The following is a 20,609-nucleotide window of genomic DNA, read 5'->3' as shown; positions in this document are numbered from 1 at the left end:
TTAAATGGTTAGCATTTTAATTGTTGTTTCAAAATGTTGACTTCAGTAATACATCTGATGAATCACAATCGGCGTTGCCACACTTTCCCCGCATTGTTCGTACTTTACGGAACCAGTTCGGTTCCCTTGGTGACTCGCGAATTTGTTGTTGGCTTTGGCTAGAGATGACAGTATTGAATAAACAACGATAGCCTGAAGCATTCAAATTGAACTAATTGTGCTTATTGGGCGGCCAAATACGGAAATACCACTCAATAGTCGTCATAAGGAACGTAAATAAGGTTAGGACTTGTTAAAAGCTGATTTCAACCAACAAAACACCATTTCAACCCATCGATATTCGCACTTCCATGCTCGCCGGTATCGATGCATTTTCGCCTGTTCATCTCTAAGCAGCAGCTGCAAAAAAAATCAACTATACTATTTTACATTCGGTCCGTAAAGTTTATGAGAAAAGAGCTGCTCACAGGATTCCAAATAGCGTCATGGAGGAACTACGCAAGCATTTATCCAAGGTGAACGTGCCCTGCGTATCCGGGGCGGGCAGTCCTCCCATCTACAAAGACGAGTGCGTCTACTCTTACGACAATCCCGAGACGCCCACCGGTTTGTACGTGTGCCTGCACAGCTTTTTGGGCTTCGGCGAGGGGTATGTGCGGGAGTATGCCAACAAGACCGGCAACCGGATCTTCCTCCACATCCAGCGGGTGAAGACGATCAAGGAGGGCGCCGATATGGATGCCGATGCGGAGTCGGAGGCTGGACCGGAACGGAAGATCACCCGCCTGGCCATCGGCGTCGAGGGCGGCTACAACGAGTCGGACATGGCCAAGAAGTACGAGATCAAGGACACGTACAGCATCGTGGTGGCCCCCGATCTGGACAAGAAGCTGCCCTATCCGGATCCGGAGCTGCCCATGCGTGTCACCCAATCGGTGGAGGCGATCCTTGCTGCCGACTCGGCAATTGCCAAGTTGGAGAAGGCCACGCTAATGGGTGAGTTGCAGGATTGTTGTCACACGCTGACGAAGGTAGCCTAAAATCAATAATGTTTCAGGCACCTGGGATGGTGAAGTGCGTCAGGCGTCGAAGTACGCAGAGAATCTGCAGCAGCTGGATAATGGCAAGAGGATTCCTCCATCCGGCTGGCAGTGCGAGAAATGCGATTTGACCAACAACCTCTGGCTTAATCTGACCGATGGTTCGATCATGTGCGGACGCAAGTTCTTCGACGGCAGTGGCGGCAACGATCACGCCGTGGAGCACTACAGAGTGACAGGTTTCCCGCTGGCGGTGAAACTGGGCACCATCACCCCTGATGGCAAGTCGGATGTGTTCTCCTACCCGGAGGATGAAATGGTACTCGATCCACACCTAGAGCGCCATCTCTCCCACTTTGGCATCAACATGGCGGCGATGAAGAAGAGCGAGAAGTCGATGGTGGAGCTAGAGCTGGACATTAACCAGCGCATCGGCGAGTGGTCGGCGCTTACGGAGAGCGAAAGTGAGCTGCAGCCTGTTGCTGGTCCTGGATACACTGGCATGCGCAATCTGGGCAACTCCTGCTACATCAACAGCGTGATGCAAGTGCTCTTCGTCATCCCAGACTTCCAGCAGCGGTTCGTGGGCACAGGAGCGGAACGCTATTTCAGCGAGTTCCCCAGCGACCCGGCCAACGACTTCAACATTCAAATGGCCAAGCTGGGAACTGGTCTGCAGTCCGGAAAGTACAGCAGTATTGCCGAGAACACTCTGGACACCGATCACATCACCGGAATATCGCCGGCCATGTTTAAGAACATTGTGGGCAAGAATCACCCAGACTTCAGCACCAAACAGCAGCAGGATGCCAACGATTTCTACCTGCATTTGCTCACCCTGCTGGACAGGAATTCGCGGAACCAAACAAATCCCGCAGATGCTCTAAAGTTCCTGCTGGAGGATCGCGTTGAGTGTCTGGCCAGCCGCAAGGTGAAGTACAGGACCCGCGAGGAATATAGTTTCCGTCTGCCTGTTCCGTTGGACAAGGCCACCAATCTGGATGAGGTGCGGGAGTTCCAGGAGCGTAAGAAGGCGGCCCGCGAGACTGGACAACGGCTCCCGGATCGCGACATCGTGAGGCACAAGGTGCCTCTACAGGCCTGCCTGGAAAGCTTCTTCGGCCCGGAGCTGATCGAGCAATTCTACTCCACTGCCATCGATGGCAAGACGAATGCCAGGAAAATCACGCGATTGGCCACCATGCCCGACTGCCTGATGATTCACGTGGGAAAGTTCACGCTGGGCGACGACTGGGTGCCCAAAAAACTGGACGTTTCCGTAGACATGCCCGATGAACTGGATCTAAGCAACTGGCGTTCTGCTGGTGGCTTGCAGCCCGGTGAGGAGGCTCTTCCCGAGCCCGCCGCTGAGGAGGTGAAGTTTGCATTTGACGAGGCGGTCATGTCCGAGTTGCTGACCATGGGCTTTCCGCCGGAAGCCTGCAAGCGTGCTTGCTATCACACGAAAAACAGCGGGCTGGAGGCAGCCTCCAACTGGTTGATGGAGCACATCGCCGACGAGGATATCTCGGAGCCCTTTGTGGTGCCGAACAACAGCATTGGAGACTGCGCCGCCAACCAGTTTGTGGCCAATCCCGAGAGCCTGGCCATGCTCATGAGCATGGGCTTCGACGAACGACAGGCGGTGGCTGCTCTGAAGGCGACCGATGGCAACGTGGAGCGCGCCACCGACTGGATCTTCTCGCACGCCGATTCAATTAGTGTCGAGGAAGCTGTCCCCGCTGAAAATTCATCAGCTGCAGCGGCGTCCTCGGCGCCCAATAAGACCGACTACCGCGATGGCCGCGGCAAGTACCGCCTGGTGGGATTCATCTCACACATGGGCACCTCCGCCCAGGTGGGACACTACGTTTGTCACATACGCAAGAAGGGCGAATGGGTGATCTTCAACGACAGCAAGGTGGCCAAGTCGCAGAACCCGCCCAAGGACCTCGGCTATCTGTATCTCTATATGCGCGAACAGTAGCCAGCTCGATCTCAGTCCAATCCGAATCACCCCAGTCCCACAAGCTAATATTATACGCCCTGAAGAATGGAATTTAATAATAAAGTACATACACAGTGCTGCAATCGGTTTTTGGGGCTTCTGATATATAGAATCTTCACAATTGATGAATCATTTGCTTGAATCTTGATGACTAATACTTCGCATAAGCAGCTAAAATAAGTCCATGAAAGTTTGCAATAGATCTGCTTTCTTAACTGGAATTTTATTTATTTTTCTTAGCACTCGACTCCCTGGAGACAGGAACAAGATCTCTAATAATGCCGTTCAGCCGATCTGCGAATGCTTGGAAAGAGAACTTTTGCTGCACCCGCTTGTGACCCTGGTCTCCCATCTTCACACGAAGCTGTTCGTCCCGGAAAAGCTGGAGCATTGCTCCACCAAAGCTCTTCTCGGTTTTTTCGCACAGAAAGCCAGTGGAAGTGTTCACCACCGTTTCAGTGGGTCCGCCGCTGTTCAATGCCACGACTGGCTTGGAGCAGTACATGCCCTCCAGCGGCACAATGCCGAAGTGCTCGTTCTCTGGCGTATACAGCAGACAGTGAGCGGCGAAGAGCAGGCGACATTTCTCCTCGTCGGTAGGCGATCTCAGCAGAACAACGTGATCCTGAAGCTTCAGCTCCTCCGTAAGCTGCTCCAGCTCCGCGAAGTGCTCTACATTTTCCATGCATCGGGTGTCGTAGCCCCCGGCGATGATCAGGCGACAGCGCTTGAAGTCCGTGGCGGGCAGCATGTCGCCCAGAAGGCGCAGGGAATGTAAGGCGAGGGCGTGGTTCTTCTTGCGCTCGTACCGATTGATGTCCAGATAGATAAAGGCGTTGAGTGGTACTCGCGGGTGCACAGGCTCGTCCAGTAAAGCAGACCGCTGTTCCAGCTTTTTCTGCATCTGGTCAAAGTACTGGGTGTGCAGTGAAGGATAGAGCACATCCGGCACCGTGCTCAGTCGGCGGAAGGTATCCTGGAAGACACGTAGCGTAAATTTGGAGTTGACCAGCACCTTGTCTGCTAGACCGATCGTGTGCTCCTCCAGCCAGTTGATGGGCAGGCGGTACAGCCGCTTCAGCAGTCCTTCACGGCTGCTGAGAAGCTGATCCGGGAAGTGGCAGTAGAATAGAACTTTCGGACGATGAGGGGCGAAGAGGAGAACTGGAATGCACACAGAGATTAGGTCGCACACCACCACGTCCACTTGCTCCCGCTGGGGCATGAAGAAGCTGGCGTAGATCGCCGCGTAGAGCATGCGCAGATAGGCACAGATGGCATAGAATCTTCCAAAGAGCCCGCGTGGCAACCAGTCGCCCACTACGTGGACCGGAAAAGTGCCATCCGCCGTCTCCTTGAAGCAGTGCGTGCTGTCGTGGTGATTCGTTAGGAAGCTGACCTGGTGACCCCGCTCCTTGAGTGCGAGAGCGGCATCCACCACCAGTCGCTCAGCTCCTCCGATGCCCAAATCCGGGTGGAGGAACAGAACTCGAACCATGGTTTCAACCGGAAATCTGCAGTAAAGGAATTTACAAACAATATGCTCGAACTAGGACTATATCCTTCTTATGCCACGGGGTAAGAATATTTGCATTCTTTACGGGGCTTTGTTTTTATTATTTAAAACTTTTAAATATTTTCTCAGCTGATTCGCAAAAGTGTGACCGTGGTAGGATAGATGTTCTAAGGCGGTTCTAAAGAATATACCAAATATATAGTTTATTATTTTTTATTAAATATAAAAGGATGCTTTCGCTTTTGTATTGCCATTTTAGTCTGAAGTTATCAACATTTTCTGCATATTATTATTATATTTACGTATTTATTTATTATATGTTTTGTAACCTTTTTTATTATGTTCCAAATTTATTTGTTACTGTTTCTATTTCACCAATGTTGCCAGGAATTATCAATATAGACTAGGTTAATCTAAGCTCTTATTTTTAAAACTCGATCTCAATTTAAATTTAAAATTCAAGAAAGTCCACTTTTTAGCACACGAAATGCGCGCGCTGCGGTAACCCTAGAACACATGTTGACAGCGCCCGCTTTTGGCGTTTTTTAGCCCCAAATCGACCTTGTTCTCGGCCCGTGTTTGCAACGAACGCATTAAATTTTCGTGAAAATAGCTCCGCTGAGTCAAATCCCTGCCAGAAACTGCCCAGAGATCCCGGTGATCCCGCTCCAGCCACATGAGGTCGTCGATGGCAGTTAGCCCATAGGCATGCGAGCCGCCTAAACCGCCGCCGCAGTTGTTGTTGTTCTTGTTGCCCAGGCGTCCCTTTAATGGTAAACTAATAATTGTGATTAAAGCGCGCATAGTCCGAGCAAATCGAGTGTGTGCCGTGCTTGTGCGCCTCAATTAAGTGCCGCCGTGTAGTAAAGTGGAAAAACAGCAGCAAAACACAGGCGATGCAGCCAAATTGCTAGGCAGTACAGCGAAAAACACTGAACGAAAAGAGGCAGCAGCTCTCCGGCGTTTCCATTGCCAAAACAAACAAACACACACCACGCACCCTACCGCCTGCCCGCCCAGTTAACGGTAAAGCTAAAGCCACGTAGCCGCAACGTTGCCAGCACCGCCAAGATGCCCAAAATCCATGTGAAGAAGCCGCTGGCGGGACTGGTCATACGGAATCGAGCCCACAAGAGCAAGAGTGTCTTCACGGTGAGTACACACATGTACATACATATTGTCACGGATTTCGGGATCGGACTAGCACTGTTCCGATATCACTATGAGTGGCCTTATCTGCGGAGCCAAGGTGATTCAGCACACGGCGTGTGCTTGACGCTCCAGTCGCGATTTGGGCATTACTTTTAGACGTAATCGAGGTCTATCAAACGATTCGAGCATTCAAATGTTTACTCAGTTGGCAGGGGATTTTCACAGTACTTATTTAGTATTTCGACTTAACATACAGTACTATATGTTTTTAAATATGTTCTGATATGAAACATGCACTGGGCAATGTACTTTCTATAATCAGAAATGAATAACATCCAGAAAACATAGGAAAAGCACACAGAATTATAATGCTTATATTACCCAGATCTTACACTTAGTAACATATTTGTATATTTTAGATGCTAATTTAACTCCAAAACCAAACTGTTTTTTAAATTTTGTTTATCAACTTAAGGATAGTTGTAATAGGTTAGATTTAAGATCTTTTAAAGTTTAAATAGAAATAAAATGTTTGCTTGAAATCACATATTGTATCCATACTTTTAAGCCTCTATTTTCTTATCAACAAAGTTGCCATATTGAGCACGTTTCACGCTTGCTTTGTGTATGATCGTTTTAAGCTAATTATTTGATAAGAAAACCCACAACGAATAACTGTGGAATAACTAGAAAGAAGCTTATAACTACCATAAGTATTGCAAATGCATTAATTTGCAAACCTTTTGTTCAAACTACACTCAATGTACATCATTCGCTTTAGAAGCTAGTCAGTATTCAAAAGATCGAGTTTGTTACTTTTATTTTTCCCTCTGTAAGCGTAATTTGTGTGCCCCAATGTGGCACTTTGCTATCGCTAATGATGAAGCCAGCCCGTAAAGCTGATATCCACTGTAGGGGGTGGTAAATGTGGCAGACATCAGGCGATTTCACCCATTTGCGATAGTAGCGATAATATCATAAGGTTTTCCCCAAAAATCGGGCGATTGTTTTAAAGCTCTGCACTGGATTCGGATACGAAGTGCAGTAAAGACATAAAACGCGATTGATAAGTGGGTACTCCCACGGTGACTCCTCACTTGCCAGTGCTCCACTCCACTCCCTCACCCACTCCGAGCTCCAGCTCATGTTCCACGTCCACTTCTACTTTTTAAGTGTGTCACTGGCGATGGCGTAATCAATTCAACATCGGTGACCCCATCCCGCAGCCAGATGAACCACTTGTGGTGGTCGGCTTTCGATTTCGTGGAGAAGCTGCTCCGTGGGTTCTGGCCTTTCGCTTTCTGCTCTTTTGAGTGCTTTTCGGGTTTCTGGTTTTATTTTTACTTGCGGCCATTGAACTGCCTTCTGTTTACCTATGCTGTGTTTGTGTGTAGCTCTAGACTTTCCCACACTAATGATCGCTCATTTGTTTGGGAAATCAGTGCGCGTGTAAATATTACATTAGTCACCATTACATTCCACCCTCAAAGAACAGGCCTTTGTAATGCCGGTAATTTTGGCTAGGAAATTAGAAGTAGCCCAGGTGAGAAGTGAGAACTCCCATTCCCCTTCCCATGTCCATGTCCAGCCCAATTGGACTCAGTCGCTGGGGGAATGGATTTAGCTGGAGTTTGGTAGCCAGCCTGCCGCCAAGCGCACATTTCTATGCAACAGTTTTCGATTTGCTGGCAAGCTGAAAAGCTCATGACGCCTGCGCCGCGCTCTAGTTTCCCTGGCCATTTCCCCCATTGGGTTTCCACCTATTTTCACTGTCTAATTAAGGGCTGCGCCACGAGAATTTAATTTTGGGAGTTGCTGGGCGACCTTGGCTGGCCACTAATTATCCTGCACGGGGCAGCCATTAGACTTCATGCCACCCAGGAGATTTCCGACGAAACCTAGTTTCGGAAAAGTTAATTTCAATTAAGAAGCGCCCTTTAACTGCGCTAAATTGTTGAGATAGTCATGCATATAAATTTAATTTACAACTTTGTGTTCAATTTACTTTCCAACGTATGTAGGTAATTGCTCTCAGTGTACGTACTACCGTTCCCAAGCAATTAGATAATTTCCCCAGAACAAGCCATAGTTTTTAGTGGTTCTCTGAACTTTTTGCAAAATTCCCTTGTAAATTTGTTCACCGAGAGAAGCTTTTCGCCGATAGAAAAGCGGAAAAGCTGTTTCATTCATAAAACACGGCGATAGGGCGCAGAAGTGAACAGGTGCCAGAGATAAAAGCAAAACCACAGAATGAAATGCCAGGAGAGCGTGGAAAATGCCCCTCGAGCGAAAGCTCTCGCTCGGAAAATGCGAAGCCGGGAAAATGTGGCATGCAACAACAGCAACAAGGCAAACAAACAAACAAACAAACAATGGCCCAAAAGTCCGATGGTAATTGTTGTGGGAAATTCTGAAGCACGCGAGAAAGCAGGTTTATGGAGCAAATCGACGACGAAAGTGAAAGAATCGAAAGTAATTGGGAAGAGGGAAGAGAATCCCTACCAAAATGTGGGTGAAAATCGCCAGGGAAAAATATTTATATTTAATAAAATATACTAGGTGCACTAGATGCACAAAAAAACGTAATTTTGTGGAAGATATAAAATAAATAATTTATGCAAGTCTGCAAAAACTCTGTCTACATGCCTTAGAATAAATCATGAATCCGCAGTGAGAGGCATTTTCTGAAAATACCAAAAAGCTTTTCGCGGCCAAAGCTTCAGTGAAAAACGCGAGGAAAAGTGCAAGCGAAAGAAAATGCTCTGCCAGACGCTTTTCCAGCTGAGTACGGCGCAGCGTGTGGAAAAGCGCACATCGAAGCGCACATTTTGTCGCGCCGTGTAGCAAACGGAAAATTCGCCAAACGATTTCCACGCGTTTTCTTTTCGTGACTGCTTTTGTTGCTAATTATATCGGATCTCGATACCATGTGCAATTAAATAGAGCCTTGTATGAACAGCAGAGAAAATTGAAACAGCTCGTTTCGCGAGGAAAATTGCGTGAAAAGTGTGTTTTTGTGCAAATTTAATGATTGAAAAGTGGGAAATGAACGAGGAGTGAACTTGAAATGCTTCTCTCGATTCGCTGACCCACTCAATTCGCTTTTGCTTTCAGCTTTCCACCCACGGAAAACTGGGAAAATCGTCCCGTTACGCAAAACTGTAACTGTACCCCCCACTCTTGTTGTTATTCTCGTCGGCTCAATTATGTTTTTGTTCATGAGATCAGACTATATATGTACATGTCTCTGGTTTTTCTTCGCTTCTTCGTTTTGGCGCAGGAAAAACCAAATGTGGCGGACAATTTTCCCCTTGGAAACCGAATTTCCTTCAGCCTCTCGTGTTACTGATTTCCTTTGTTCTTCGCCCGCCTGACGCACACAAAAACAAAAATGGAAACGAAAACGACAATGAAAAGAAACGAAACGAGAGGCAAGGGAAAAGGAAAAGCGTCCGCTTTCCTTGAAGAAGGTCACCCAAGCTGATGGGCGTCCTCTTCGCCCATTTTTCCGATCCTTATAATTTCCTTGACCAGCATGCTGTTGTTTAATGTTCCGAGAACTTCGCATAATTTCGTTTGCATTTAGCGCTCGTAAAATGATTTTTTATGGCCGATGAGCTTCTGGTTCTAGAGCCCATTAAATCTAATATAATCTTGCCCGCGGTGCATGCAACAATCGGATTTGCATTCTATATGGACTTAAGTATGTTATATAGTACAGCTTGCTGGATATGCAGTCATTCTGGCGAGGGAACATCTCTCTTAATCACATAACCCACGTTTATTTGCCTAACCAAATTTGCTCGACAAACGTCGGGAGTTCAATAAACCTTCGCCGCAAAATTTCCATGACACTTTTTATGTGCTTTTCTTTTCTTTTCCATTTTTTTTTTAGCTAGGAAAGCGAAATGGAAAGAGTCTGCCACGCATAAATTTCCATTCTCATCCTCAGCACGAGTTGGGATTGAGTCCTGAAGCCAGGACAAACATTTGCACAGTCAGGCGCTCGAATACCAATCAATTATGGCGAAACTTCGCCACATGAGTGGCTGCTCGAGCCTTACAAAACGCCGTTGGATAACGCGTTGGCATCCATAAATTATATACCCAATTCGGAGGCTTTGTTCGGCTCCCCTTCCGCCCCTTGTCGGAGTTGGGGGCTCCTATTGTCTCATAGACATGCCGCAGTGGGTCTCTACGCTTGTCAAGTGCAGCACTGGATTTATTTCATACCCCAGTGACTAAAAGATACACCTCAAAGATATCTGACTTATCCGCAAGTGAAAGGAGGTCTTATTTAAATTTTAAACATATTTAAGAACATTTACAAGATCTATTTGCCTAAGATCTTCGAACAATATCAAAAAGCTGATTATGATAGAGAGAAATTATGTTAGTTTTATGCGAAATATGTTAAAATGTGACTAATATATATCGAAGTTAATAATATGCAAACATTTGATAACAATTGTTGCCATTCAAATGCTTAATGCAACTTTTCCCAAAGACCAAAAACCATATTTAATTAGCAACACCTTATTATGTGCATATTTTCTGGTGCTTCTTAAGTTTCTATATAATCTAATCTAGTTCCAAATGCAGTACCAGCGAAATTATCTAAGCAATGTAGCGTGGTGCTATGGCATTTTGGCCACGTGCCAATCCTCGGAAGCACCCGCTTCCGTTGTCTCCTTATGCAAATTAACTGCACGACTTCCGCTGATGCAGTTGCACTGTCGTGTTGCAGCTTTTAGTCTGTCCTTTTGCGGTTGTTGCATTTACATCGGTCTCGTTCTTTTTGTTGTGTCAACATTTTTTGGGCAACAGTTCGGGAATCATAAATTTATTAAAACTACTGGTGTTCCGTGTCTGCCAGCCAGGCAGCCATGCAGCCAATAGTCCACGGTGCTAGGTGCGGCATGCAAGGTCAGCCGGGTGCTCGGCATCGAATTTAGATTCGGATCGGGTTAGCTTTCGGCTGGTGTGATGGGTGGATTGCTGGTGGGGTGGTGCCAGCGGTTCGGTTCGCTTGGATTGGTCTGGGTGCATCATTGCCGCTAATCAATAAGAGACGCCATTCATTCGGCTCGCTTTGGTCTTTTTATATCCATTTTGTGTGGCTGATGAAATCCCAGGTCAGTGCATTTGGATGATTGCGGCTGGGATTGCTATGATTTCGTTGTTTTTGCTGCCAGCACTGCAATTTTCATTATCTAGCTGCCGAAATCAATAAATCCTGTGCTGTGGCGTCCTTTTTGATTATTCATATGCCCGGAACTCGGTCAACAGTTGAATTTAAAACTCCGCGGATTAAAGCGATTATAAACAATTGAATTTTTAGTTTAGTTTAGTTTAGTTTGTGACTGTATATATCTACTAACCAATCGATAGAATTGATTATTTGCTGGCGGCAGTGGGGTGCTCAAAGTGTCAACCCAGAAAGCCAGTGAGCTTCTCCAAATCATCTTCCCATCCTGCTCCTTCTGCTCATCCCGCTGATCCTTGTGTGGCTCGAATCCATTTAGAGGCTGCACCCGTCGCAGCTTGCCACTTTCTGGCCACGTTGTTGACAAACTATTTTTAATATTGAAAGGCGGCGGGCAGCGTTTGCCTCACACGAGATGTGTGAGTGTGTTGGTTGGTTGGCTAATGTGAGCGGGCACATTACGTATCCGCAGTGTTGCACGCGCGCTGCAGGCTCTGAATTGAATTTCAAAATCTGCCTGCCGCATCTGCTGCTTTGGCACAGGCTCGTCTCTTTCAGCACTCCTCGTCCTTCTCGCTGGTGGTGCACTCACATGACCTTGGTGCCAGGGAATGCTCTCCATTAGCCACCAGTCGTCAGCCAGTCCGCTTTTCATGTGGGCTGACATTTGGCATCAGCCATGGCGGAAGATGAAAGCGCCTCGGTTGGTCGATGGAAGTCCCCACGTGCGCGTTTTCATTTTCACTTGGCAGGAATTTAAGCTCTTTCGAATGGGTTGGAAAAAGGGAAAATCATAAGTACTCGTAGCTATATTTTAGAGTCCAAAAGTTGCTTAATTGTTTGTGCAAGGTGTTTTATGTAGCTTCATGTTTCATTTTAATGCTTATACCTTTTATTGTAAATTTCCATTGAAGGCTCTACAGAAAGGGCGTTTTCATTATAGCTTCTTTAATGGATAATGAGTTATTTCTGTTAGCCATACCGGAAAAGTTACATTTTGAAACCCTCTACACACACTTTTGAAACAATAAGCCCGGATAGAAGAAGGAAATTTAATGGAATGGAATTCCGCTTATTGTTTGCTTTTAATGCCCAGCTTTTGGGCTGCTTACCCCTGCCAAAAGTGTCGCTGATTGATTTGTGTGTGCCGTCAGGCCTGCTGGAGTATTTTTAATTAAAATTGCGACAGTCCTTGCCTCCCGCCAGATTCCTCTGGATCCTAAGGATTCAAGCACCTGCCAGCCCACGCGCGATAATCTCTGACTTGGCATGTGGCATGTGGCAAGCAGGAGGAGCTGGGGAGCAGGATATTCCACTTTGGGGCAACTTCTCCGCTGCCTGTGCTGCCAGTGCTCTGTGTCCTTGGCGCCTCGGGCTTTGGCCTACTTTTCAATAAGCCACAACAATGGAGTTGCCAGTTATTGGCCATTGTCTGGTGGTCTTGGCATTATTGCGAAATCCAAATCGAAATCAAGAGCGCCACGAGCGCAAAATTTCCTTGTGGAGCATTGTAACTTCAGCAAAATACAATCTACAAAATTTGAATAAAATGCGGATTTATGAAAGCCTTTCCCTGCTTATTATTGGATTCATACACTCGTAAATGAAGTTGAAGCAAATTTAATAAAGTTTAAATTCTATGCAAGCTTCGATTTCTAAATTAACATAATTTGCCTACCTATAAAATGCAAAAATGTTCAGCCATTGTTATTATAACAATATATTATAAAAAATATTTTTTTTCAGTGGCGTTAAATGCATTTTAATGAAGTTCAGATCGTATCACGAATTTCGCTGGCCTGCGAATAACTGAGTGGCCCCCAACTTGACCCTGCCAACCTTTTTCCCATTTAAATTTTTGCGTGTCCTGCGGGAGGGCAACCCATCAGATGGATTGCCCATGGCCGGCAAGATTAATTAGCAAACCAAACCAAAAATTCGCAACGCTTTTCAGTTGAGGGCACGTTATAGCCACCAGTCGTTAGCTCACAGCCCGTTTTAGCCGGCTTTTCAATTTGGCAGTGCCCAGCCCAGCGACAAACTACTAGCTAGTCTCTTTTTTGTGACATTAATGAAAGGAAAACATGGAAATGTATTTTCCAGCATGTCTCTTGCCAAATCGTTACGCCATCGTGCTGACTTGTTGTCCGCTTTTTTCCTTTGTTTTCTTTTTTTTGTCGTGCCTGCAAAACGAAAACGGATGCCTGTTCCCCCCGTTCGTACTGTTGTTTTACTTTTTGCCGCTCCTGTCAAGGTCGTTCCTAATGCCTTCTGATGCGACATATGCAGGCCCATGTGAATGCGATTCAGCCCGCCTATGGATGGAGGGTGCAGATCCTCCGGTTCATTCTCCCCATGATTGACTTGGCAGCTGGCGTTTCCCTCTCGGACAACAGGCTGTCCAAGTCCAATCCCTTGTCCCTTGTCCAGTCGCGGAAATTGAATTTCAGTAGTGCCTTCGGTTCTCCGGCCTGCACTTGACCCGATTGCCGTTTTCTCACGGACTGCCCAGTCCGGCGGGGTCAGGTCACCATCACCAATAAAGTCGTTTGGAGCTCGGATTAAATGGTTTTCATCTAATTCCACGCACGCGGACGAGATTTATGCGCGTCAAGTTCGCGAACTTAATCCATTTCGTTCTGTCGAGAATTTTACATATTTATAGAAAACTAGGCAAATTCAATCTTATTCATATATTGTAAATAAAGTGTAGTATATGTAATATATTTACTTACTTATTTATTGAAATAAATTCTTAAACCCACGGACGAAATCAATGTTCTTTGAAATTCTTTCAATATCACGCACTGTAGTTTATGGATGTTTACATGCTTTATAGCATAGAATCCCCCAAAATTAACCTCATCGGATCTTTTTGGCTCCGTCATCCTGAAACTTTGTTGAGCCAACACAAGTAGCCAGCATAATTCCAGGGAGCTAGATAACAATCAAATTCATGTGGTCGGGTAGCAAAAACATTTCCATTGTACTGGGGAGCACTGCTCATTTGCTTTTAACGCGAAACTTTCATCATCGTTGTCAAGTTCATCTATGTGATATGTGCGGCAATTGCTTTTGGGCATTTTATTGTGGTTGTGAGGGGTATTTTCGCCAGTTTGGGATAATAGAATTGTCAATTTAATAGAATTTGAAACTTTGTAAGTCACAATGGCTGTAAAGTACGTGTGCTTGGAACTAATGTTTTGATTTGATCATACCCTCGTTTATAATCACCATTTAAAGCAAATCGAGCTGACAATCGAAATGCAAACATATAATGCGAATACATATATTTAAATTTATTTATTTATATTTAGGACTAGTCTATAAAACAATGTATTCAAATTGCAATGGATATCTTTCATTCGATACTTCAAGTTCAAGTATATTTTCTCTATCGAGTGCCTCTGCCTGTGACTCTTTTGTAAATAAGCTCCACAGCAGGTGGACATGTGTTTCTCTCTGGGATTCTCTGGTGCTCTGCCGAGCTTCCGCTCACTGGGAGACCGGAGAACGGTGGAACGAATCGGTGGGCTGGAGAACCGAGTGCCCAAGCGATCCAATTTAGTGAGGCGCGCACATCGGAACGCAGCAGACGTCGCTGGTTTTTTGGGGGGAACGATCTCGATATCGACAGCGTCACAGTTGGAGATGTTTTTGATTCTCATGTTTGTCAAAATTCTAGGTGACTTTTTTTCGTTAGTCGATTCAATTAAAATTTCTGAGATCGATATTCGCGCGCGTGGTGTGAATCGCTGTGATCTGACGTGAGTCCACGCATCCAGAAGTCGGCGGGTATGTGATTGTTTATTGCACGATCTGCGGACCAGACAATTCCCAGAAAAATACACACACTCATCTCGTCGACCCATCTGACATGACCGGAAAGTTGCTGTGAACTCTGGCAGGCAGCGCCGACTTGATTTTCCATTTATTTCACTTTGATGTGCTTCGATTTAAACTGCTTCGTTTGCTCATTTCCTAATGTTGATCGATCTACTTTCGAGCCTATCCAAGCTTGCGACTGCGATTTACACCAGGGTGTTAAAATCGCCACAAAGCACTGACATTAAGTGGTTTTTAGCGCGATCTTTATCTTTTTCTGGGCCAAGCAAGTGTGGATAACACATCTAGATTCCGACAAAAAGCAGCATACTTTGCGGCTTCTTTAAGGATTAAAATCATTTTACAAACGTAAATCTTTCGAGTAATTTATTTACTCTAGTAGTTGCATACAACTTTTGATCGGTTTTTCATTAAACAACAAACAAAACAAGAGTATTCAGTACGGCGATGTCTTTAGTGTGTTGTTTTGCCAACTTAATATTCCTAGGGAACAGCTGAAAGCAAATCGCGCGTTTCGCATGAATTCAAATGAGTAAGAGCCATTCGGTTGGCCAACTTTAATTGCAGCTAGAGAAGTGCCTCAAACTGAAACGTTGGCTGCGGAAACGGCGTGTTTAAGCCAAACAAATGATAAGATAGAACTTCGCTTCGATTGCCGCAGAAACGAGGAGATAAGCGGAGTGGTGGAGTGCAGAGCGGTGGACCGGATCGCATCCCAAAATCACAGCCGAAATCATCATCACCACTCACCGCACATCGCACATGTTCGTGGACCCGTGGCAATGGAAATTAGTGCGATAAGCGAACCCACAGAAGCACTAGAAACCAAGAGGGAGACACGCAGCTAAAACGGATCACGGTACCATGCGCAGCGGGCGGAGCTATGGCCAGCGGCAGAGCGACACGCTGGAGAGCAGCTTCGAGCTGGAGGATTCCGAGGCGGAACAGGTCAATTCACCGGTGGCAATCAAGGGAGAACCATCGGCACCCGGAGATCCTGATCGGGATGGGGATGCTGATCGAGAGCGGCAGGAGTCGGGTGAACAGACGGACAGTCTGAGCACGCGCAGCAGCAGTTCCACGCCGACAACGGCGGATGTGGCCGATGTGGAGACCATCAGCTCCCTGCCGCTCTCTCCACCCGCCTTTGGCGGTCGTGGCAATCAACTGGCCAAGCGTCACTCTCCGCTGAAGGACAAGCAGGCAGAGCAGGCGGACAGCAGCTCCAGCTCCAGCTGCAGTCAGCAGCCCGATGCGGACGATGTGCCCACGGTAAGTGGGTGCGATCTGCGGCAGAGCCCGCCCTCATCCTCGTCCTCCTCCACCTCAACTTCCACATCCCCGCAGACTTCGCGGTATGCAGCTGCAGCAGCACATCCCAGCGCGGCATTCGCGGAGACGGCGATCACCGCGTCCTCGGGATCGGGCCGAGTGTGCGGCGGAAGCGGAGGAGCCGCCCACAGGCGCACCCACTCGGCCGCCTCCTACATCTCGATGAGATCGCAGGGCGGCAACTCGGAGGCGACTCCGGAGCGACCAAAACGGAACCGCTTCTTCGAGTGGATTCGCGTTGTGTGCAACTTCTGCTGCTGCAAGGTATTTCATAAAATACAGATACTTTTCAGTTAAGTTAACCCATTTACTGATATACAATTCCATTAACTGATGTTACATGTTATAGGTAATAGTAGTACATTATTATTATGAATAATCTAATTTTAAAGGGCTTTACATAATTACTCAGAATCACATAACTTGCCTGTAATTGGGTTTCTTTCACAATGGCCAGATAAGATGTACCATATGTAAGATAAACTGCCAGTTTACACGATAAAGGTTTAATTTATCTAAAAGATAACGCTTATCTCAAGACCTTGTCACATTTAATTGGAACATGGAAAATTATTGTTTTGATGGAGAATATTGTTAAAAAAAGTATTATTTCTAGGTACTATTAAAAAACGTAGATAAATCATGCCAATAATTCTACGTTAAAATAAGTGAGATATTAACGAAACTAAAAAATAAGAAACATCGGATTGCTCCGGTTATCAACTTAGTTTTCTAGTTAATTGAATGCAGTAAATACTGAGCTTCATTAGCTGTCGTTCTCTTCAATGCAACAATACAATTTCCAGTTAATTAGCGCTAGTAATTAATAATTCAATAGGGACTTATTAGGAGTCACCTTTAACCCGAGAAGGTCTTAGCTATTATATTTAATTACAATATATTCTTTTCTCTTCATAATGATTGCTTCTTGACTAGTTTAAATATTTCCCGAAATCATTTGGGTTTCGTTTTCCATTTATTGATGCGCGACAAAACAAATCAGTTGCCGGCATTCCGAATCCATGGCCAGCCAGACTCGGGTGACATTGGTGCAGTTAACGAGCTCAAACTGTTTCGCATTTAGTACAATTTATTTTTAGCTGACGCGGGACTCAAATGTTTACAAATAAAGGCGGCCAGCAATTGGCCGGGGCCTCAAAGGGTTAACGCGGCATTGTCGTCGCCTTATCAATGGTTGGTCTCGAATGGATGACGCACTCGCATGGGTGCGTCCGCCAGTGCATCCTGCCATTATGCCAATTGGCAGCGGGCGCGTCCCTTTAATTAGCCGATCTGAATTATTACTAATGAGCTATCTAATTTATTTCACAGAGTTCCGGAATCGGAGAGCCGAGTGTTCATCATGCGCTGGTTGTGATATTTCTAGAGTTCTTCGCCTGGGGCCTGCTGACGATGCCCATAATATCGGTGAGCTTACTCTATATGTCCTGTGTCAGACATCAGATTTTAACTCTTTCCTGTTTTTCAAACAGACTCTCAACCAGACGTTCCCGGATCACACATTCCTAATGAACGGCCTGGTCATGGGCATCAAGGGCATCCTGTCGTTCCTGTCGGCGCCTCTCATCGGCGCCCTTTCGGACATCTGGGGCCGAAAGTTTTTCCTATTAGTCACAGTATTCTTCACCTGCCTGCCCATACCGCTGATGTCCATCAATACGTGGTGGTTCTTTGCCATGATCTCAATAAGCGGCGCCTTCGCCGTCACCTTCTCGGTGGTGTTTGCCTACGTGGCGGACGTCACCACGCCGGAGGAGCGATCAAAGGCCTATGGCCTGGCCTCGGCCACATTCGCCGCCAGCCTGGTCATCTCGCCGGCTCTGGGCAATGCCCTGATGGAGATGTACGGCGACACGCTGGTCGTGGCCCTCTCCACGGCCATTGCGCTGCTCGATGTATTCTTCATACTGGTGGCCGTGCCGGAGAGTCTATCAGAGAAGATGCGGCCAGCCTCCTGGGGTGCGCCTATCAGCTGGGAGCAGGCGGATCCTTTTCTGGTAAGCTGAAGCTTTAACCGCTGAGTTCTTAAACTAGTCTTATGACACTGTGCTCTTTTTAGGCCCTGCGCAAAGTGGGCACCGATAAGACCGTACTGATGCTGTGCCTCACTGTGCTGTTATCCTATCTGCCCGAGGCAGGGGAGTATTCCTGCATGTTTGTCTATCTGAAACTGAAGATGGGCTTCAACTATGTGGAGGTCTCGGTCTTTATAGCCATAGTAGGCATTCTCAGCATCACGGTGCAAGTCACACTCGGCTCCTTCATGAAGTTAGTTTGAATTTCTTCAGCTGCATTTATTTAGTGGCTAATTACATGCTTTTTTTCGCAGAGTGTTTGGAGCCAAGCGCACGATCATAATGGGCCTAGCCCTGGAGATCGTGCAGCTGCTGTGGTACGGCTTTGGCAGTCAAAAGTGGTGAGTAATAAATATCTCAAATATCTTAGAGGCAAGTCACCTGAATGAAATCCCGCTTCTTTAATCAGGATGATGTGGTCGGCTGGCGTTGTGGCTGCCCTGGGCTCCATCACGTATCCCGCTATCAGTGCTTTTGTATCCCTGTATGCGGCTCCCGAGAGTCAGGGTAAGTTAAAGGGCTTGAACTCCAGTTTAAAAAATCTAAGCTGAATCAAATGTCTCAATTTCAGGCGCTGTTCAGGGCATGATCACGGGCATGAGGGGTCTGTGCAATGGCCTGGGTCCTGCGGTCTTCGGAGTCGTCTTCTACCTGTTTAACGTGGACCTGAACGACGACCACGACTCGCATGCGAAGAGCAGCGGCAGCAGGGCGACGAACGTGGAGAAGATCTCACAGCATGTGCCAGGTCCGCCCTTCGTGTTTGGCGCCTTGTGCGTCTTCTGTGCCATAATAGTGTCCGCGTTCATTCCGGAGGGGCAGACCTCCACACTGGAAAAGAAACGTAAGGGTCCAGAGACGCCATTGTTGATAAGTTCACCAACCCATCTAACCATTTTCCCACCCATTGTCCCGGAGCAAGATGCGCCAATTGCAACTTAGTCATGAATAAAATTCCCAGTGCTGTGAAACACAGTGATGACTTTCCATTCCGATCTTTCGCAGGTGCCTCGCTAGACGTGCAGTACGAGATTGAGACGGGTCACAAGGCGCCCAGCTCCCTGGCGCCGCTCATCCGCTCCGACTCGCTGGCGCAGCTGTAGTGCGCTCCATCGCCGGCGTCCTATCCACACAACTTGAACCCAGCTGGTGGCTATAGATACGTATAAGCAGTGTTAAGGAGTTAAGGATTTTGTAACTGTAACAAATGCTGTAACTAGTTTGGCTTTAGTTTCCGAGTCTATTCTATTAGGTGCATATATATCGCAGATCAGGCCGAGATAATGTTATTGTTTTGATGGTTAGATCTTCGTTTTACCTTAGTTTCCACAACGCACCTTGTCACACCACAAACCACCTCAGCCCAATTATATTTCGTAACTAATTTATTATTGCCTAAGTAACGTAGTCACACATATTCGATTCGATTGGCCCGTGTGCTTGCCCGCTTTTCCAGCTTCTGGCTTCTGTTTCCGTTTGCATTGCTTTTGCGACTGTTGGTTCTCTTTGGGTTGGGATTACATCACAGCAGACAGGTGTTAGAGCTAATAATGTTTTGCAACAACAACAAAATAACTGCCAAATAATAACAAAAAACCAAGTAAGTGTAATCCGATGAAATCGCGTAAATTCAGCACAGCACAATACTGTATCCCGTATATATCGAATCGCATTTCTAATTTAGTTCATCCCAAAGCCGTTTAGTTACAACAATTAGGAAGAGGAAAATCCAAATAAACTGAATACCAAGCTTTACTTTGAAAATCGTAGTGATTTAAAGTCTAAACTCTAAAGAAATGAATTGCAAATTATAATGAATCGGGTCACAAACTAGGCGACTTTAACCGAAAACCACAAGGTATATACAAGATAAATATGTGTATATATTTATATATATAAATAGAGAGATATATGTATGGGTACTGACGACACAAATCGAAATGTTTTTAATTTAGCCGATTGCGAAGTTAGCGCCTCCGATCATGTGCAACGCTGTAGTTTTTATTTTGATAATAACGCAACTTAATGCAGAGCCTTCAACAAAGTCAATGCTTGAACGTGTAGGGAGCACACGTGCATGTGTATGTATAGTATAGTACCATAGATATCAAAGTTATATTTTTCGATGTTGCTACAATCGTGTAAAACTTCCCCACTTGCTCCTCCCCCTCCCATAAATGGAAACATGCATACATAGGACTTACGTACATACACATCCACCCGTGTGAGCAGGTGGTCAATGGAGTAGTGCCCCCGTAAGAAAAATCGGGGGGTACGAGAGACAGAACATATACGAGAAAACTGAACCCAAATTTTGATTGTAAATTATTTAACGTCTAACATAGTGTTTTAAACGAAACCAAAATAAACAAAATTGTTTAATGAAACGCTAGTACAATGAATTAGAGACTCC

The 20,609-nt window shown here is 46.2% G+C and overlaps 3 protein-coding genes across 7 annotated transcripts; 2 read left to right on the top strand and 1 right to left on the bottom strand.

The window, feature by feature from the left end:
* Positions 1 to 156: 156 nt before the first annotated feature.
* Positions 157 to 3,125, top strand: LOC6736571 (ubiquitin carboxyl-terminal hydrolase 5). Of its 2 annotated transcripts, XM_016170317.3 has the most exons (3): positions 157 to 281; positions 397 to 996; positions 1,058 to 3,125. In XM_016170317.3, the coding sequence occupies exons 2-3, from the start codon at positions 486 to 488 to the stop codon at positions 3,025 to 3,027; spliced, it is 2,481 nt and encodes an 826-aa protein (XP_016030163.1). In that variant the 5' UTR covers positions 157 to 281; positions 397 to 485; the 3' UTR covers positions 3,028 to 3,125. The 2 variants fall into 2 exon arrangements, with proteins under 2 accessions (XP_016030163.1, XP_044778775.1); XM_044922840.1 differs by lacking the exon at positions 157 to 281 and having other exon boundaries at positions 311 to 996.
* A 127-nt stretch (positions 3,126 to 3,252) lies between these two features.
* Positions 3,253 to 4,745, bottom strand: LOC6736570 (alpha-1,3/1,6-mannosyltransferase ALG2). Its single transcript, XM_002083396.4, has one exon. The coding sequence runs from the start codon at positions 4,544 to 4,546 to the stop codon at positions 3,272 to 3,274; it is 1,275 nt and encodes a 424-aa protein (XP_002083432.1). The 5' UTR covers positions 4,547 to 4,745; the 3' UTR covers positions 3,253 to 3,271.
* A 635-nt stretch (positions 4,746 to 5,380) lies between these two features.
* Positions 5,381 to 20,598, top strand: LOC6736569 (hippocampus abundant transcript 1 protein). 4 transcript variants are annotated; one of them, XM_016170319.2, is made up of 10 exons: positions 8,486 to 8,722; positions 15,336 to 16,040; positions 16,116 to 16,364; positions 17,433 to 17,528; positions 17,594 to 18,118; positions 18,181 to 18,389; positions 18,451 to 18,537; positions 18,606 to 18,703; positions 18,768 to 19,040; positions 19,202 to 20,598. In XM_016170319.2, exons 2-10 carry the CDS (start codon positions 15,633 to 15,635, stop codon positions 19,297 to 19,299), a joined length of 2,043 nt encoding a protein of 680 aa, XP_016030158.1. In that variant the 5' UTR covers positions 8,486 to 8,722; positions 15,336 to 15,632; the 3' UTR covers positions 19,300 to 20,598. The 4 variants fall into 4 exon arrangements, with proteins under 4 accessions (XP_016030159.1, XP_016030158.1, XP_016030160.1 ...); XM_016170321.2 differs by having other exon boundaries at positions 15,336 to 16,364; XM_016170323.3 differs by lacking the exon at positions 8,486 to 8,722 and adding an exon at positions 14,306 to 14,717 and having other exon boundaries at positions 15,336 to 16,364.
* Positions 20,599 to 20,609: the final 11 nt, after the last annotated feature.

The sequence above is a fragment of the Drosophila simulans genome, chromosome 3L (genome assembly GCF_016746395.2).
Source record: "Drosophila simulans strain w501 chromosome 3L, Prin_Dsim_3.1, whole genome shotgun sequence".
In the NCBI taxonomy this organism is placed as follows: domain Eukaryota; kingdom Metazoa; phylum Arthropoda; class Insecta; order Diptera; family Drosophilidae; genus Drosophila; species Drosophila simulans.
This window is presented reverse-complemented; position numbering and strand designations above follow the sequence as displayed.

What these genes read in the sequence shown, in the direction of transcription:
- LOC6736571 (XM_016170317.3), top strand. Translation starts at nt 486, where the DNA reads ATGGAGGAACTACGCAAGCATTTATCCAAGGTGAACGTGCCCTGCGTA. An exon ending in GGAGAAGGCCACGCTAATGG is followed by an intron (nt 997 to 1,057) that starts GTGAGTTGCAGG and finishes ATAATGTTTCAG; the next exon opens with GCACCTGGGATGGTGAAGTG.
- LOC6736570 (XM_002083396.4), bottom strand. Translation starts at nt 4,546, where the DNA reads ATGGTTCGAGTTCTGTTCCTCCACCCGGATTTGGGCATCGGAGGAGCT.
- LOC6736569 (XM_016170321.2), top strand. Translation starts at nt 15,633, where the DNA reads ATGCGCAGCGGGCGGAGCTATGGCCAGCGGCAGAGCGACACGCTGGAG. An exon ending in TGACGATGCCCATAATATCG is followed by an intron (nt 17,529 to 17,593) that starts GTGAGCTTACTC and finishes TTTTTCAAACAG; the next exon opens with ACTCTCAACCAGACGTTCCC. An exon ending in AGCAGGCGGATCCTTTTCTG is followed by an intron (nt 18,119 to 18,180) that starts GTAAGCTGAAGC and finishes TGCTCTTTTTAG; the next exon opens with GCCCTGCGCAAAGTGGGCAC.